The 19,132-nt window shown below is 37.0% G+C and overlaps 1 protein-coding gene across 6 annotated transcripts in view; it reads left to right on the top strand.

Annotated features, from left to right (window-relative positions):
* Positions 1-19,132, top strand: part of AGTPBP1 (ATP/GTP binding carboxypeptidase 1) — a 161,204-nt gene that overhangs the window by 67,286 nt on the left and 74,786 nt on the right. For all 6 annotated transcript variants that reach the window (XM_078436904.2, XM_060609935.3, XM_060609936.3 and 3 more), the window contains 2 exons: positions 10,102-10,199; positions 14,967-15,083. In XM_078436904.2, the coding sequence (XP_078293030.1) occupies positions 10,102-10,199; positions 14,967-15,083 (215 nt within the window). The remainder of the gene's footprint in view (positions 1-10,101; positions 10,200-14,966; positions 15,084-19,132) is intronic.

The raw sequence follows: 19,132 nt of genomic DNA, 5'->3' as shown, positions 1-19,132 counted from the left end.
CAACTAAGTCAGGGACTTGAGTAAGACAGTGAAGTGAAAACAGTTAATTTCTCTCTCCCATTGCATTTTAAATTACCACAGACTTTAAAAATAGGGTAAGAGCTGTACCAAAAGTGAAAACAAGGTAAAAGAAGCATTCTCATGAAACAAACAGAACATGCATGGGCGCCTGGATGGCTCAGTCCCTTAAGTGACTGCCTCTTGATCTCAGCTCAGGTCTTGATCTTAGGGTCATGAGTTCAGGCCCCACGTTGGGCTCTGCACTGGGCGTGAAGCCTACTTGAAAAAACAAAACAAAACAAAACAACTCAAAATCAAATATGGAACATGCAACAAACATGGTGGCGATACGGATATATTAAAGAAGAGCATCAACTCCCTACTCAGCCTTCTGTAAATGCAACTTCTCAGACTGCAAGTTGAGGTGCCAGTAGCACCTATTTGGAGGGACAGTCAAGGAGCAGTTAGAATCCTTTTCTGTCCTGTATCTCAGTGTAGAATTACAGGGGTTTAAGTGGTGGTTGCAACTGGTAGAAAGCTGGGGAGACTTCTGTCGATATAGCAGGTAGTAACGCTGGGAGGAGGATAGGATATAGGGTACACCCCATAGTGTTCTTTATTCAGTGTCCAGAATAATCACATAGGTCGAGAAAACTGGCTTCTGGTGCAGTGAATTCAGCAAACATGGGGAAAAAAAATGACACAGAGATATTTTCCTGAGGGCTCCTTTTCTTTTTCATCTCAGACTAATGGATCACTAAAGTAGAAATGGACATTTACATTGACTAACAAGCCTTCGTGATTAAGATGTGAGAGGAGGGTTTTAACAGCAACTGTTCAGACACAAGGAAAATACCTTCTTTCTGTTTACCATTTTTTTTCATGTATCAGGCTTAATTATGTTTATCACAGTTTTCATTACTTTTTTTTAATGTTTATTCTTGAGAGAGAGAAAGAGCACGAGTGGGGCAAGTGCAGAGAGAGGGAGACACAGAATCTGAAGCAGGCTGCAGGCTCCCGGCTCAGGGCTGTCAACGCAGAACCCAACAAGGGGCTCGAATTCACGAACCACGAGATCATGACCTGAGCCGAAATCGGGCACTTAACTAACTGAGCCACCCAGGCACCCACAGTTTTCATTATTTTTTACCTTCCTCAGGTAGAGTATAAGTTCCATGAGGATAGGACTGTTCTTTTTTCCCTTCATTTTATCCTCAGCATCTATTAGACACAGATTGTGTGCATGTAACATTTGTTGATGAAGGAACTGAGCTGACCTTGAGACTTAGTCTCTAGAACATTAAATACCAAGAGATAGTGAAGGAGCATCTACAGAGATTTGAAGGAAAGAGTCCTGATTCAAGATTTCTGAAAACTTATTAGTTTCCTTCTGTATGTGAAGGTGACATATTCTTCGGTATATAATGGTATGGAAGTAGATTATCCAGGTATCCTTTCTGAAGTAATCATATGAAATATAACTCCAGCTCAGCCAGTGATGAATTAAGAATACATGGTAGCAGAATAATTATATTAAACATTACAAATTATTAATTATGTAACACTAGATAATTGTAATATTCTTTTGAAATACATCTACAAACTCTTGGCCAAAGATACATAATCCTCAGTTATAGCAAACTGGATCTTTTACACAAATAAACTAAAGTTTATAATATTTATATTATATATAATTTATATTATTTATATTGTTGGAGTTCCTATTCTTAGGAATATTACACTGTTCTTGCATTTCTAAAATAATTATAGAAATAGTGGTTCAGATATGGGTTTTAAAATGTAAAATTAACATCTGAAACAGGGATCTTTAGTGTGGGATCTATTGAACCATAGGAATCCATGGATGGAGTTCAGAGACTGTGAACACTTCGACATTCTATATAAAATTACGTACTTTTTTCCCTTGAGAAAAAATGTTGAAGAGATCTATTTATTGTTCTAGAAAAGCAAGGAGACTTCAGAGTTGCACAGAAATCCTGAGAGTGCTGAATACAAAGCAAAAACCAGCAAATCAGTTTTAGTAATAAGATATCTAAGTGGATAAAATACTCTGACTAAAAGGAGAAGAATCTCAGGTTGGGTTCTAGAGTGTAAGTAGCTGATACATTCTGGAGACTCTTAACACAGCAGGATGGAAAGCTTGAAAGTAAATAGATTGGCAGATGTATAGCTGTTAGTCCCATCTCAGAAGACTCAGTATTATACCAAACAAATGTTTAAAACAAGACAGCAGGGATTATTTCATACAGGTTAGATAATAAGTATGTCATAAATACTACAGCAAAGATAGATAACACTGTAAACATTGACTAAAAAGGAGAAGTTCATGGAAACACAGTGTTATTTTTCTTGCAAAACAAATTGAGGAAGTTCATCCAATCCAAATGGATGCAAAAGATAAGTCCTGTTAATACATTTCAAAATATGATTTAAATGGACAATATTTTAGACAAATGTGAGTAACTAAAATTGACCTAAAGAGTAGGAAATCTGCAGGTGAGGTTGCCTTCAGTGAAGACCCCAGACACTGATGACTTGATCTTAATTTTCAAGAAACTTTCCTGTGCTTTGTTTTCCAGAGCATAGGATAAAAGGGAAAGTTTAGAAGCAGCTTCGTTCTGAAATCAAAGCCTGGTAGGAATAACCTGAAACCGGAGATAATTGTCACTCACGAAAATATAAAAGTCCTAAAATATTAGAAAATTGAATTGAGCTGTATTTTTCATGACAATTAAGGATTATTTTTTAAAAAGTAAGTTCATTGTAATATTAAGATTTTAATTAATAGAATTTAACAATAGGTCAAAGGAAGAAAACCAGTGAGTCCCTTGCTAAATGCCACGAAGAGATTTAATAAAAATCATTCTTAGTTTCAGATAAAATTTCTTAAGGAATCCAGGAATATTTCCCAGACAGGCTGGATATTATCCAACTCAGATCAATAGCCAACATCACACACAGTAATGAAGTGTTAGAGAATGCCTTGCTCAACCATTGTTCAGTAACATCATTTTGAAAGCTCTAGGCAGATCCATAAGCCTGGGAAAGGAAGGGTCTTAACTTTAGCCTACTGTTTCAGTGACTGTCAGTATCTGTGGAGGATATTACTGTCTATGTAGAAAATCCCAGCAAGTCAGTTAAGAAGATGCGTCTTAGACAAGATAGAAGTTCTTGAAGTACTGTTTATAAGATACATGTATAAAATTCAGTAGCTTTCCTGGGTTATGTATGCAGATACAGGAACAAAACCATTTAGAAAACAGGGAAAGTGGATTACATTTAAGGAGCAATAGCAAAAGCTAAATAAACTCCTTGGAATATACGTTCCAAAACCTTACAAAAAGTACTGACTCATTCCTTGTAATTGTTACATCATATAGATATAATGTAATTTATCTAAGTAGTGTCCTGTTGAAAGGCATTTAAGTTTTTCCCTGTATTTTATTAGTTTTTAGTATAAATGAGCCAAGGACATTTTGAAGACCGAGTAACAAGGATTGATTTATATTCCCTGATTTTAATTGTATAATTATAATGATTGACATTGTTCATTAGAATAGAAAAGAAGGCCTCAGACACTCTAAGCTAAATGACATTTCACATCTGGAACAGAAAACCAAAGGAAAATGACGTGTAAAGGAAAATATTTGAAAGATTTGGTTAAAAATTAAAAACATTTTCTCTCTGATACTGAACTGCACTTTCCTTCCTCCCTATCCAGGCAGTCATCTTTCTTGTTTGCAATAGACTTTTTTGAATTCAGTCCCTTTCTTTCTCTCTTATAGTTCATTCTCTGAATGTCAGTTCTTCCCTTGTTTATCCATGGCTAACTGCTATTAGTACATTGGCATACGTTGACCCAGGTTACTACATATATGTAATATGAATAGTTAATCTTTTGCTATTTCCAAAGGAACTTACGGCAATTTGGTGACTGTGTTAATTAGGATGAATTGAGCTGCTGTTACAGAGTGACCTAGGACAGTACCATAGTCACTCAGGCAACAATAGTAACAGACACTTTCATAGCACATACTTCTTGCCTGGCACATTACGTATTAGCCTGTATAATGCTCCCAGCAACACTCATTTTATGGATGAGGAAGTGGAGACACAACTTATGGAACTTGCTCAAGGTCAAATGGCTAGTAAATAGAGGACCCGGATTTGAATTAGGTATTCTGTCTCCAGAGCCGCTTTGTTATACTGCAACAAGATAGAAGATTGTTTTTTCTTACATATTCATCCAGAAGATGGGCAGATAAGCCTGGGCAGTAGGCCTCTGTTTCACAGATCATCAAAGGGAACAGTTCTCTTTGTTTTCATCATCTCCTATGGTGGTTTCCTCAAGTACATGTGGAAAATGGTCATGAAAGAAACTGGAACGGGCAATTTTCTTTCTAAAGAATGTGGCCTGGAATTTTGTGTTTACCACTTTGCCTCCCATACTTTTGGCTAAAAACTTATCATATGTCTATAACCACTGTGAGGGAGGCTAGAATCAATAACCTCTAGCAAAACCTCAGAGGCTCTGTTACTAAGGGGAAGGAGAGAACAGACACTTGGGAGGTAGGGAGGAGTTTGTAATCTTCACCGTAAGAAGGCACATTGGAAACGGAAGTCCAAAGGAATTTGAAGAAGGTGATGTAAGCTAGAGGGAGGGTCAGGAGGTCCTAATGCTCATCACCCCCACAAACACAGCAAAAACAATAAATAACCAACCACAAAGTGATGGAAATATATGAGAAAGAGTGTTTTTAAAACCCTGAAGAGCTCAAAATCCAAGGATGGCCACAGAGCGAAGTATGGGAAGTGTTTTCTCTGCACTACCCCATCTCTTAGTCCAGACCAGCGCAGCGCCAGGTGGGGTTTCCTTCAGAGAAACCTCACCCTGGGGGGAAGAAGCGGGAGAACCCCAGGACGCCTTCGCACTGTGGATGTTGGTCGCCTTTGCTGCTGAGGCCTTCCAGGTCTGCACCAAAGGTGATGGAGCTGCACGGAGTCCTGCCTGCTGCGTTTACTCTCTGGGGATGGAGCTGTTGCTCTGAGCCCATGCTGCTGCTGCTGCTGCGTCTCCCCACTGGCTGGAGTCACTGTGGGGAGCCCCAGACACCCACACTTGTTTTCCACAAGGGATCTGCATGCTCTGACAGCCGACACCACCACTGCAGCAAGGGCACCTGTGCCCTAGGACCAGGCATGGCGGTGGTTCCACACGTGCCTGACCCCGGATTCCCAGCTGTGCTGCTGCTCTGAGTGCTAGCATGCTAGACCAGGGACTGAGAGGCAGCCGCTTGCCCAGAGCTCTCCCATGTTGTCTGTCTCAAGGAGAACAAGGAGGCCCTAGAAGCTTTTGCCTCTTAGGAACCCTCCAGCCCTAGCTACCGCTGCCACCTGAAGCCCCTCAGAGTCAATGTTGACATTGATCTCTGCTGACAGAGCTGCACGGGGACTGTGCTGCTGTGCCTTGCCAGGGAGCAAAGATACTACATCTTCCCCAGCCTCTGTCGTCACAGCTGTTTTCAGGTGAGAGTCTTTCCCACCCAAGCCAATCCGAAAAGGCTGGAAGAAGCAAGCGCATCCTCAAATGGGACAGTGAAGTATCCTCCAGACTGAGACGACACTTTGAGACCAAGAAAACTACGTAAGCCACTCCATACCGTTTACAGAGTTTTATTCAAGGTAACTTATTGAGGAGAGCAGGTGGGCGGTCTAGGTGCTGCTACACAGCTATTCTTTGCCCAGTCCAGACCTTAATCCACAGCTTTTATGGAGCGAGGGGCATTCGTGGTGAGGTCAAAGGGTAGTTATCTAATGTGGCACCACGTGTGCGCCGGAGGATCTCTACCCGTTATCCAAAATGGTGCCATCTGTGCACCACTTTAGGGAAGCTCAGAGCAAGCCTGTCTGCATTCTGGTCAGGGCATACATTAACCTCCACTGGGCCCTGAGGGAGGCATTGCTTGGATGTGACCAAGATGGAGGGCCGCAGGTGGAGTCGGTTTGTTGGCACGCCTACACAGGTCAGTATCTGTGTGAACAGAGATGCAGAATCCTCAGCAGAATAATAGCAAACCGATTTTAACAACAAATTAAGAGGACCATATATCATGATCAGGTGGGATTCATCTCTGGGATGCAGGGACATTTCAGCATCCAGAAATCAAAATGTGATATACCACAGTAACAAAATGAAGGATAAAAATAATATGATCATTGCAACAGATGCAGAAAAAGCATTTGGCAAAATTCAAATCCTTTATGATAAAAACTCTTTTAACAAATTAGGTATAGAGAGAATGTTCTTCATCATAATAAATAAAGGTCATATATGACAAGTCCACAGCTAATATTGTGTTCTGTAGTAAAAAGTTAACAGCTTTTCCTGTGAGATTATGGAGAAGACGGAGATGTCCTCTCTGGCCATTTCTATTCAACACAATACCAGATGTCCTAGCTATAATGATTAGGCTAGAAAAATAATTAAAAGGCCTCCAAATCAGAAAGGGAGAAGTAGAATTATCTGCTTGCAGATAATCTTATATATACAAATGATCTTATATATATAAGATCATATATATATATATATATATATAAAGTCTTTATATATATATAAAGTCTCCACCAGAAAATTGTTAGAACTGATAAGTGAATTCAGGAAAGTTGCAGGATACAAAATCAAATATACAAAAATCAGTTGCATTTTTATACACCTAATAAACTATCTGAAAGAGATGATAGCAGCTTTATTTACAATAGCATTGAAAACAAAATAGGGATAAATTTACCAAGGAGTTGAATAATCTGTACACTGGACACTATAAGACGTTGATGAAAGAGATTAAAGAAGACACAAATAAATGGAAAGATATCCTGTGTTCTTGGATTGGAAGAATTAATATTGTGAAAATGCCCATATTACCCAAAGTGATCTACAGATTTAATGCAATCTCTATGAAAATTGCAATAGCATTTTTCACAGAAATACAAAAAATTACTCTAAAATTTTATGGAACTTACAAAAGACCCCCCCCGGTAGCCAAAGCAATCCTGAGAAAGAAAGCTAGAGAGGCATCACAGTTCTGGATTTCAAACTATTACAAAGCTATAGTAATCAAAACAGGATGGTACTCAAAGCAGGCACATAGATTAGTGGAACAGAATCGATAGCCTAGACATAAACCCACACATATGGGGTCAGTTAAGAATACACAGTTGGGGGAAGGACATTGTTTTCAATAAATTGTATTGGGAAAGCTGCATATCCACATGCAAAGGAACGAAACTGGACTCCTGTCTTATACCACTCACAAAAGACTATCTTGACATGGATTAAAGACTTAATTATAAGAGCTGAAACTATAAAACTTCTAGAAGAAAACTTACAGAAAAAGATCTTTGACGTTGGTCTTGGCAGTGATTTCTTGGGTAGGACACCAAAAGCACAGGCAATGGAAGCTAAAATAAACAAGTGGTATTTTGACAAACTAAAAAGATTCTGTTTTAATTTCAATTTACTGCCCTACAGAATGGGAGAAGATACTTGCAAAACATATATCTGAGAATGAGCTACTGTCTAAAATATATAAAGAACTCTCACAGCTGAAGAGTACAAAAGCAAGTAATCCAATTAAAAATTAGGCAAAGGACCTGAATAAACATTTTCCCAAAGAAGACAAACAAATGGCTGATAGTATATGAAAAAGTACTCAACATCAGTAATCATCAGGGAAATGGAAATAAAAACCACTTACTGTATCACCTCACACCTGTTAGAATGGCTATTATCAAAAAGACAAGACATGGGAAATAGTTGCAAGGTTGTGAAGGAAATGGAACTCTTTAACGTTGCTGGTGGGAATGTGAAAATGGTACAGCTACAGTATGGAGGTTCCTCAAAAATTAAAAATACACCTACCATATGATCTAACAATCCTACTCCTGAGTATATATATATATCCAAAGGAATTGAAATAATTATCTTAAAGCGAGATCTGTACACCCATATTCCCTATAGCATTATTCACAATAGACAAGATTTAGAAATGAACTTAATGTCCTTTGATAGATAAATGGATAAAAGACCATAAAACTTCCTTCCTTCCTCTCATTCTGTCATGTATATATATCTGAATATTATTCAGCCAAAATAAAGGAAGGAGATCCTGCCATTTGCTGCAACATGAATGTATCTGAAGGGCACTATGCCCAGTAAAATACACCAGACGGAAAGACAAATACTGTATGGTATTACTTATATGTGGAATCTTAAAATAAAAACCAAAAAAAAAAAAAAAAACAGCAGCACAAAAAATGATTTTGTATGAACAGAGAATAGAATGTTGGGTGCCACAGGTGAGGGGAGTGATAAATTAGTTAATGGGGTCAAAGCATACAGATTTGCAGTTTAAGAGGATTACATTCTGAGAATCTGTGTGCAGCTTGGTAACTATAGTTACTAATATGGTATTGCATACTTAGACATTTATGAGAGGAGCTTTTAAGCATTTGTACAACAAACACACACACAGACACTATTGACAATGTTAATTGTGTGAGGTGATGGATGTATTAGTTATCTTTGTTTTGGTGATCATTTTGTCTTGTGTATTTGTGTCAAATCATCACATTGTATACTTTAATATATACAATTTTATTGGCCATTTCTTCCTCAATGGAGTTAAATAGTTTAGAAAAATATCCTTTTTTAAAAAATGTTTATTTTTTAAGAGAGTAGAGAGAGTATACATGCATGCACAAGTAGGGGAGGGGCAGAGAGAGAGAGGGAGACACAGAATCCAAAGCAGGCTCCAGGCTCTGAGCTGTCAGCACAGAGCCCAATGCGGGGCTCTAACCCTCAAACCATGAGATCGTGATCTGAGCCCAAGTTGGACACTTAACCAACTAAGCCACCTAGGCACCCCTCAAAATATTCTTTTAAAATATTCTCTATCTTGTTTTAAAGCACAGTTACTCACCTGAGTACTCTACTCTTCTTTCCTTGTCTCTCCTACAGCCATGGTCCTCATGTCTCTTTACATTCTGTTCCCTGAGTTTTTCTCTAATGTATATTCATTATCCCCATTCCTGCTATATTGGTCAGACAGTTACTGTCTCCAGTTAAATGGTCCCCCTCCACATATGTTCTCCCTCTCACCTGCCAGAGTGATCTTTTGAACAGTTTCAAGTTGAATTAAGCCATTTTCCTCTTGAAAATTCTCAGTGCTTACCTTCCAGAGGTTAAAAATCTAAACTACTTGGCCTACTGTGTGCCCTGCATGTTCTCATTCTTATTTGCCTTTCTTAGTACTTTTCCAAGCATACAAGTTTAGTTACACTTGCTGTTTCCCAAAGATACCATCTCAGCTTTTTGTTTTCATCTTTCTTAAAAGCCACACTCACCCACCCTTATGTTCACCTAGAAAGCTGCCATATTTTCTGGATATTCAGGATATTGCTTAATCACTACCTGTTTTGTGAGGCGATCATTCATAGCCCCGTGACCCCAAGCAGTTTGCAGTTATTCCATCCTCATATTCCCATAACTGTTTTACGTATATGCCTTCATGAACATAAATCTTTTGTATTGTAGTTATCTGTTTACTCTTTGCTGCTCTTTAACCTCATGAGCTCCCTGCAGACAGGGAGTAAATATATTTACACATATTTAAAAGAATACCCAGCACATTGCACTATATAAGGCACATGGTAGCCATTGAAACAAATAGATGGGAAGTCAGTTGATAAAGGCATGAAAGCAGTTCTTGAAATTTGTCATGTACAGGAAATAAGATGTTTCATTCAGGCTGTTGCAACAGAAGACATTATTCATTTTTAAAAACCGAGAACATCAGTAAAAACACCCATGCATTTTTACAGTGCTTTTCAAATTTTAAAGCACTTTCACTTTATCTGCTAGGTTTTTCAACAGCGTTAGAGACATTTTTAATGAGGCATTTCATTAACTTTTCCCTTGGTGATTGAAACGCCGATGTGGTATGTCTGTGCCACCCTGTCTTCGGATGTGCATGTTGCAGAATGCTTAACTCTGACCTACTCATAGCGCGTTTTGTGTCACAGTGGACGACGTAGTGGATGAAAGTGATGACAACGATGAGCTTGACTTAGAAGCCGAAAATGAAACTGAAAATGAAGATGACGTAGATCAGAATTTTAAGGTTAGTGTGACTCCATCGTTAGTCGACTTTATAAATTGTATCCACAGTTGTAAAACAAAGGTTGGGGAGGTAGGTATAGCTTAATGGTAGATTAATTCATGTAGTCCCCATCTGTTTATTATGATGAGGGTGGACACTGAATTAATGAAAGGGAAAATAATATTATTCTGAATGCGTTGGTCTGAAAAGGGTGTGAGAATAACTTACCTTCACTCTTTTTGGCCAGGATGACCTCAGGTAACCCATCTGGCTTAGGTTTCAAAGTCTAAGGAAATCTGAGTTTGAAGGAAAGTGGTTTGAGACTCTAAGTGGCAACCTGTTCCTCTTTCAGCAATCTTTTGGAGATATCAAAATAGTAGGAAAATAATCTGTAACTGCTGGCTCTTTGGTAAGAATTAGTGTCTACATGATGATTCTTAGGTTTCAGGTAATTGGAGAAGAAAATGGACAAAAGTATTTATTGAATTGAGACTAGATGAAAAGTATTGTCATGTGATATTAAGTGAAAAGGCACGGGAGTTTTCAGAATTTGGTGGCACCCCTAGAAGTATAGTGACTATATTTGCTTTATTTAGTGTTAGAGGGGGTTGTTTTAGTATCTTTGGAAAAGTATCTGTTTAACTCTTTCAGTTTTCAGCTGTTCAACTTAGTGCTTTTTTGGCATATGGGGAGGGATTCATTTGACCTTTGCCTGCTTGCACCTTTTTGTCTTGAAATGTTACATCAAAATTGGGTACACTGCGTATTTGACCCCCTCTGGAGATAGAATCTAAGGAGGGAGATTTCCACCTTTTTTTTTTTTTAATTTTTTTTTTAATGTTTGTTTATTTTTGAGAAAGACAGAGCGTGAGTGGGAGAGGGGTAGAGAGAGAGACACAGACTCCGAAGCAGGCTCCAGGCTCTGAGCTGTCAGCACAGAGCCTGATGGGCTCCAACTCATGAACCCCGAGATCATGACCTAAGCCAAAGTTGGATGCTTAACCAGCTGAGCCACCCAGGCACCCTGAGATTTCCATCTTAATAGGAGATGGAGAACCAGTTTTATTATCACCAACTGTGATCACCAAGGCAGGCTTTGGCAGAAATGTCAAGTTAGCCAATCTGGACAGCATGATGGTCTACATTCTTACCTCAAGAAGCTGCAAAGAAGAAAACCCATGCAGGCTCTGATGGTCAAGGCAAAAAATCTGGGCTAACTGTGTGATTGTGGTTAGGGACTTGATGGAAGTGAAAGAACTATGGGATGAGAATTTAGATTCTGTTATGTAAAGTGTTCCTTAGATAATAGGAAAAATCACCTGTTTGGATTCTTTGGGAAGTGAGTGTTTAAGGATAGTAAAATTTTTCAGATTGACACTAAATTTATGATTTGAAGTATTATATTTTGATAGAAACTTTTATGTGCTGTATGTTTCCATGTTATTAAAAACATAGTATGTTGAGTATAATTCGTTCTTTATGATTCAGGGTCCTCATTAAAATATCTGTTATTGGGATCACTACAGATGTAAAGACAGAGAGATTGGTGGGAAAATAGAACTCAATAGGAATTATAACAATGATTCTATTTTGCTCCTTGGAAATTGTCAGTGTAGATGCATGAATACATTACTTAAAATTTTTTTAAAAAATCATATGAGAGTAAAGTTATGTATATTATGTATCATGGTCCTATACCCCTAAATATGTCAGTGTATATTTCCTAAGAATAGTGATACTCTCTTACATAACTACAATGCAGTTATTAACTTCATAAATTTAGAGTGATAGAACATTTTTATCTAATCTACCATCCATATTTGACCGTCAGCTGATCTAATAAATGTCCTTTATGACACTTTTTTTCCTCTCTCTAGTATTTTTTTTTTTTCCTCTCTCTAGTGCTAACATCAGGTATTGTGTTTAATTATCTTGTCCCTTAGATCTCCTTTAATTTAAAACATTTTCACATATTTCTTTCTCTTTTGTGACATTCACATCTTTGGAAAATACAGTTGTTGGCTGTCTTACTCACTGCAATGTCCATGATTGCTCACATTTCCCCCACTTTACCTTAACACAGCAGTTGTAATAATAAAAAATAATAGAATGAATTTATTGAACCCCAATCTTCTGTTAGTCCATGCTCTTTTTAATTTTTTTTAAGTTTATTTATTTATTTTGAGAGAGAGTGAGCACGACTGGGGGAGGGGTGGAGAGGGAGACAGAGAATTCCAAACAGGCTCTGCACCATCAGCACAGAGCCTGATGTGCGGCTCAAATTCACAAAGCGTGAGATCACGACCTGAGCCGGAATCAAGAGTTGGATGCTTAACCGACTGAGCCATCCAGGCGCCTGTGCTTTTTTTTAAAAATTGAAGTATACTATGACATACACTATTTTATTAGTTTCAGGTATACAGCATAGTGATTTGACACTATGAAATGTTCACCATGGTAAGTCTAGTTACCACTTGAATTTACCATTTATGCTAATCCATGCTCTTTACATATAGTAACTATAAAGCCTCATCTCAGTCCTCTAAGTTACATGGTATTAATTACCTCTGCTTTACATGGCTAATAATCAGAAGAAGGAGGCACAAAAAGATTACTAATGTAGCTTATAAGAGGGGGGACAGGATTCAGAATAAAGCAGTCGGATGTGAATGTCAGCTTTCTTTACCACCATGCTATACCAAAATGTTATTTGTTTATTTTTAAAGGGCTACAGAATTGTTGACTCTTTGAGACTACTGAGTTCTCTTATTTTTCTTCTTTACCACAGTCTGCCTCTTACTGTCTTTGGCAGTTACATATTTAGTAAAACTTAATTTTTCCTTTTATTCTAAATCCCATTACTTCTTTCCTTGTCAGGTGAACCTGATATATGCATTGAGTTTAATATTTATTTGTGTTCCATTGTGTTTATACTCATAGAGACTTTTTTTTCCCTCACCATAGAATCCCATTCCCTATTCTCTTTACCCCAGATGTTTCAGCTTGGAGCATTTATAGAAACCTGGAGGTTTAGAAGACTCATTTCCAGAGAGCCAGGACTTGTCAGTATACACACTTCAATGTGTTTTTTCCCTCTCCTTTACTTTAGAAGAACTTTAAGGAGTGATAGACATTGTTGTTGTTGTTTTTCCCTGAGGCTGTCAGTAGCTCTTCATCTTTGTTTTTCCCTAAACCAAAACACAGAATTTCCTGCTGTTGACCTCTCAAAGTGCAGTTTTTTTTGGTCCACAATGACTGTTTTACAGATAAATTATTATTATTTTTTTGAAAGTAGAGAGCCAATCTCTAAGGCTTAATTTTCACAAAGTATTGAATATTGAATTCTAGTATGTTTAGAGAAAGAATACTTTTGTAAACTTTTTGTTATTTTAAAAGCATTCTCTATTAGGTGCCAATCAAGGAAATTATATATTTTGATTCATCAATTAATAATTTGAAGACACATGAAATTACATATTCAAGTACTAATAATTATATAATAATGATACAGTAATTATCATGATACTCTTTAAATACACGTAGTGTTTATTATTTCTGGCAATGGAGAAAATCTTTTTGTTGGTTATACAAGGAAGGGATAGCTGAGTTCCTGAATATAAAATATGAGAAATACATAGTATGTTTTTCCTTTTAAATTACTTACTATGAAATATGTACATAGAGTCTATGGAGACTGTGTATATGCATATACACGTATAGAAAGTATTGTAAGAATTGGGGCATGGTAGAATAAATTTAAGGCTAAAAGTAAGTTCACTCTGATAGTAAGGTAAATGCAAAGTTAAAAATGAATGCCCATTGCAGACAAATCTTACATCTCTCTTTTGCAGTGAAGGTGGTGGTAAGTTTGTATTTGTGTGAGGCCACATTTGGTGAGAATAGCTTGGGTAGTAGGTAAACTGACACTTGTCCTTCTGTCACAGCGTACTTCTGGTCTTTGAGCAGATACAGATAAAATTAATCCCGGATGCATATCCTGTTTTCCTAAGGTCAGACCTCTCCTTTAAATTTACCCTCTTCTTTCTTAAAAGGGCATGAAAATCATTTCTGGTTGTTGTTCAACTTTTCACTTTTTTCCCCCTGAAAAACAAAGTGAATGGTGACACTGAGCTTTTCTAAGGGAAATTATTGACCAAGGAATACAAGACGACGGTATAATCATTAATTTGTCTTGAGGCAGTCCATTGAGCAACAGTGTATGCTCTGAAATCAATGATGAATTTTACATCCTGGGTGTTCTCTTTGCGTGCTGTGTAATTTTGAGCAAGCCACTTAACCCTCTCTCTACCTCCCGTTTCCTCTTCAGTCAAAGGGAGGTAATAATGTTATCTACCTCATAGTGTTCTTGTGCAGATTAAATTATGTAAAACCCTTAGCGCTTCACACATTTTCACTGCTTAGTAAATGTTATGATTATCACCACCACTATCTTGTATTTATATTTTTCAATTTAGTTTTAAGTTTTACCGCCCTTAAATGTGAATAAAATTTTGACAGTTCAGGAGGGCATACTTTAGTCTGGATCTTGATGCTAGGTTTTCCATCTTGAGGTGCCCAAATACTGTGTTCTATTAGAGTAACCTTTAACACAGTAAAACAACCAAAACAATGAAATGTGCAACAATGAAGCAAAAATACAAGCACATTTTAATTTATACAGCTTTTATTCAGTGATTATTCTCTACATGTGATTAATAATTTGGAAAATTTTAGTCTGAATTATATTCTGTAACTTTTTCTTAACTGGTGACATTTTTATTATTTCAGAATGATGATATTGAAACGGATATTAACAAGCTAAAACCCCAGCAGGAACCAGGACGAACGATAGAAGAACTTAAAATGTATGAACACCTTTTCCCTGAGCTTGTTGATGATTTTCAGGTATAAATATGGAAAATACAGCATCTTAATTGATTTTAAGAAAAAATTCTTTTTATTTCTTCCTTAGGCCTATAATCACTGTTTTCCTTCTCCTTCCTGTTTCTAAAATGTGAAAGTAATATTGCCTTTCTGAGTGACATTGGACTGCTGCTTTAGCATTCTGAGCTGCAAACTGCTTATTTATAAAATGAGGGGACCAGCTCATTTAGTTTTTGGGCTGGCTTAAAAGTTTTTTCATCACTTTGGCTCATTGCTCTAATTGGCATAGTTTCTTACTCTTTGTAAGAAAATAATCTTTAAAATGGCATTTCAGAATCTGACATTAAAGTCATCTTTGTAGCAGTTGCATCCAACTGAAGGGGAGACAAGAGCTAAGAAAGTGCTAAATTAAAACTGTAGTCTGCTTGTTGTGTTTCCTGGAGGTTTCCATGTAACGGGACGGGGCGTGGGGGGTGGGGAGGACAACTTGAAGTCTTTATATCTGATTTGGTTCACAGGGAGAGTGACTTCTTGTTAACATTTCTTACCCTCATTTATTTACTGGAGTGTGCGTACATAGCATGGGTTACGTAGCAGGTAAACCTGATTGAATTGATGGTGATTAGTAGGTTTAGTTTCTTATTCCCACTCAGCTGCCTGCCTGTGGTGGGTCCTTGAGTAAGTCCCTGAAATTGCCCAGAATCTTAAACTGTAAAATAAAGGGTGAACCAGATAATCTCAGATTTATTCAGCTCTTACTACAAGCCCCATACCCCATAAACCCATTTATTTCCATTATAATTCTTAGTTGCCTAAAGAAAAAGACTTTAATATGAAGTTATGTATGAGAAATAAAAAAAGAAAAACAGTTGATCCTTGAAAAATGTGGGGGTTGGAGGTGTCAGTCTCTGAACGGAGTAAAAAGTGCATGTATAACTTTTGATTCCCCCAAAACTTAACTACTTAATAGCCTCCTGTTGACTGGAATCCTTACTGATAATAGAAGCAGTTGATGAACACATTTTGTATGCTGTATGTATTGTATACCGGGTTCGTACAAATACAGCAAGCTACAAGAAAGAAAATGTCGTTAAGAAAATCATAAGGAAGAGAAAATACGTATACAGCACTGTACTGTATGTACTGTGCGTATCAGAAACAATCCGGGTTAGTGGTGTTGACACTCACCGTGCTCATTCTTCAGGGTTCTCTTTGGGATCTTAACGAGCTTGGGACGCAATAGGAACAGCCTCTAGTTGCTCCCTGCCGCCCGCCGCACCCCCGCCATTTCCTCGGTGCTCGCAAAGATTTGAGGGATGTTGGAAGGTACTCTAAAATTAGGCGGACTAGAAAGAAGGCAGGAGTAAAGGAGAATGGTATTTGTCAAAAAGAGAAAAAGAAGAAGACAGGAGGAGGCGTTTGGGAAAGGGTACTGAACCTACTAGATGTATGGCTGTTCTTTAAACATCTTTGTGCCCAGCTAAGAACTGCTTAAAAATAACACCTGGGAGGTGACAGATAGTGCTACCTCAAAGCAGAAAAATACTGCAGAAGGAATTTGGGGAAGGAATTTCTTCTTTCTTTTCTGTGTGTGTATAGGAACTATATAACATGATTAAAAATGGTAGGAGTTTTGATGTGTGAATAAAGAAAAATAATTTTTTAACGGGTGTCAAGGCCAGGATTTTGGTTCTCATTCTTTCGCAGGCTACTTCTTTCTTGTAGGCTACGATGGTGAGTTCTTGTATATCTGCCTGTTAATTCATCACCCAGAATAGGCTACCCTTGATGGTTTCCTGCTTGGCACCTAACAGCTGGTCAGCTTGTCCTTTAGTTTGGCTGCTCATAGAAGTGGGTTCCTACTTGTGCTCTGACTTGGCCACGGCCGGATGGTAAAGACGGGTTTGTCAGAGTGTAAGTGCTCTGAAAAGTCTTCCCAAGTAACTTACTCCTTTTTATTATGTGTAAGCAAAAGAAGCTATTTCAAGTATTTCAGTCAATACGTATTTATCCATGTGTTCTCTATTTTGCCACCAAGTATAGTGTAGAATAGTTAACTGTATTTCTGTGGCGTGTGTTACAGGAATAGCACATGGTCTTTTATTTACACAACTGGACAGTTATTTCTAAAGTAGCTGTGTTGGCAGTTGACTGTCTTTCTCATTTTTAAATTTCAGATGAATGCATCTTTAGGATACATTAATCTCTATTTTTTGAATTGTGTGTTGGAGCTGTATCTAAGCAGCAGTATTTAAGTGATACATTTTAGAGAATTAAAAATATTGGTTGGTTCCAGATAAGAAGTGTTTCAAAGAATTTTTTCAGCCATCATCTTATCAGATACTGGCAGATTATGAGATATTAAACACAAATGAAATTAATTTCAACTTTTTAAATGACTTTTTCCATTTGGATTTACATGTCATTTTCAGTATCAACCATTGGAGTTTAAAATTACTTGGTGCATTTGTTAGAATTCTGAACACCACCCACTTTGCTTCCAGATGTGTTAAGGCTACTATTCAGTGGCCAGATGGAGGCAAATTGAATACATTTGAAGGCAACTTGTAGAAGTGTTAAAGTAATTATCAACAGACTTTTGAGGGACCTTTTTAAAACTATGATTATTTATTCATAGTGACAGTTACAGTTTTATTTGCTTTTGTTTCTTAATGGCAGAATATGGGAAGTGTCAAAATTCTGAATTGTCACGGCTCTTTTTTCATGTATTTGTGGTGGCATGATGACGGTTACCATATGGACTTCTGTTACTTTTGTTTTTCTTTTTTTCCTCTTCTTATTTTGGTTTTAAATTTTTATTAAAGTTATGTATGGACAGAGTTTAAAGAGTCACATAGCTTTACCTAATTTAATCAGGAAAAACTGGGTCCCTTTCCCACTACTGTTTCCTACCATCACTTTTAGCATGTTTTTGACACTAATCCCCATATTTCTAAATGGTAGGCTCACAGTGTCATCTCTTGATTTTCCTGCTTTTGCTCTTTTTTGTTATATTATTATTTTAAGATAGGCATCCAGTAATTTTTAGTCTTCTTTTTTAGTACTGTATTTAAAATTTTAAGCTACAGATTTCCCTCTAATTACTGTTTTAGCTACCTTACACATGTTTTGATATTTAGTATTTTCATTAACTTTGTTTGGAAACTTTATTTCCATTATGATTTTTTTCTTTCATCTGTTGATAATGTGAAAGTTGGCTTTCCCAATTTTGTATTTATCTTTTTATTTATCTGGCATACTGTGGCAGAAGAGGACATTCTTTATGATTAGAATCTCTTGAATTTTTTGAGGCTTCTTTTATGGCTTTGAATTCAGTCAATTTTCGTTACTACTTCTTGTACCCTTGAAAATAATTCTGCACCTGTTAGGCACGGTTGTGGGTTTGGACACTGTGACAGGATTGTTCATCATGTTGAGAAGATCTTTTCTGTACTTAAGGCTTTTTATTCCAGTGCTATCAATTACTGTGAAAAATGTGTTAGAAATTTCTCGCTGTGATTGCAAATGCGTCTCCGTTTTGTAGGTCAGTTTTGTTAAATGTTTTTGGAGGCATACGAGTATATATTGATTTCTGTTCCCTCTGAAATGAACTGTTAATGGTTATAAAGTTATTGATACTATAAAGTCTCTAAGACATTTAAGGCAAAAAAGTTTAGAAAGTTATTAATGTAGCTAAATTAATTTTGATGAGCTGCCCGGTGTCTTTTTAAAGCCTTTTGCTTTGAACTTTTTGATATCTTTAGACATGTATCTTTTAAACAGCATACAGTTGGATTTTTAAAAAGTCTGAGGCTGCCATTTAACTGGAGCATTCAGTTCATTTACATATAACTATTACTTTGTTTAGATTTATATTTATGAGATCAGATTTTGTTTCATCTCTGTATCTTTGTCTTTTGTTTGGCCTTCATTTGGATTGACTGTTTTTTGTTTCACTTTTTCACGCTTATTCATTTGAAAGCTCTAGTCTTGTTATTTTTTATTTTAATCAGCCCTATTGAGGTGTAATTTACATATAATAAACTCCATTCCTTTAAAGTATAAGTTTG

The sequence above is a fragment of the Panthera onca genome, chromosome D4, assembly GCF_046562875.1.
Source record: "Panthera onca isolate mPanOnc1 chromosome D4, mPanOnc1 haplotype 2, whole genome shotgun sequence".
NCBI lineage: Eukaryota > Metazoa > Chordata > Mammalia > Carnivora > Felidae > Panthera > Panthera onca.
This window is presented reverse-complemented; position numbering and strand designations above follow the sequence as displayed.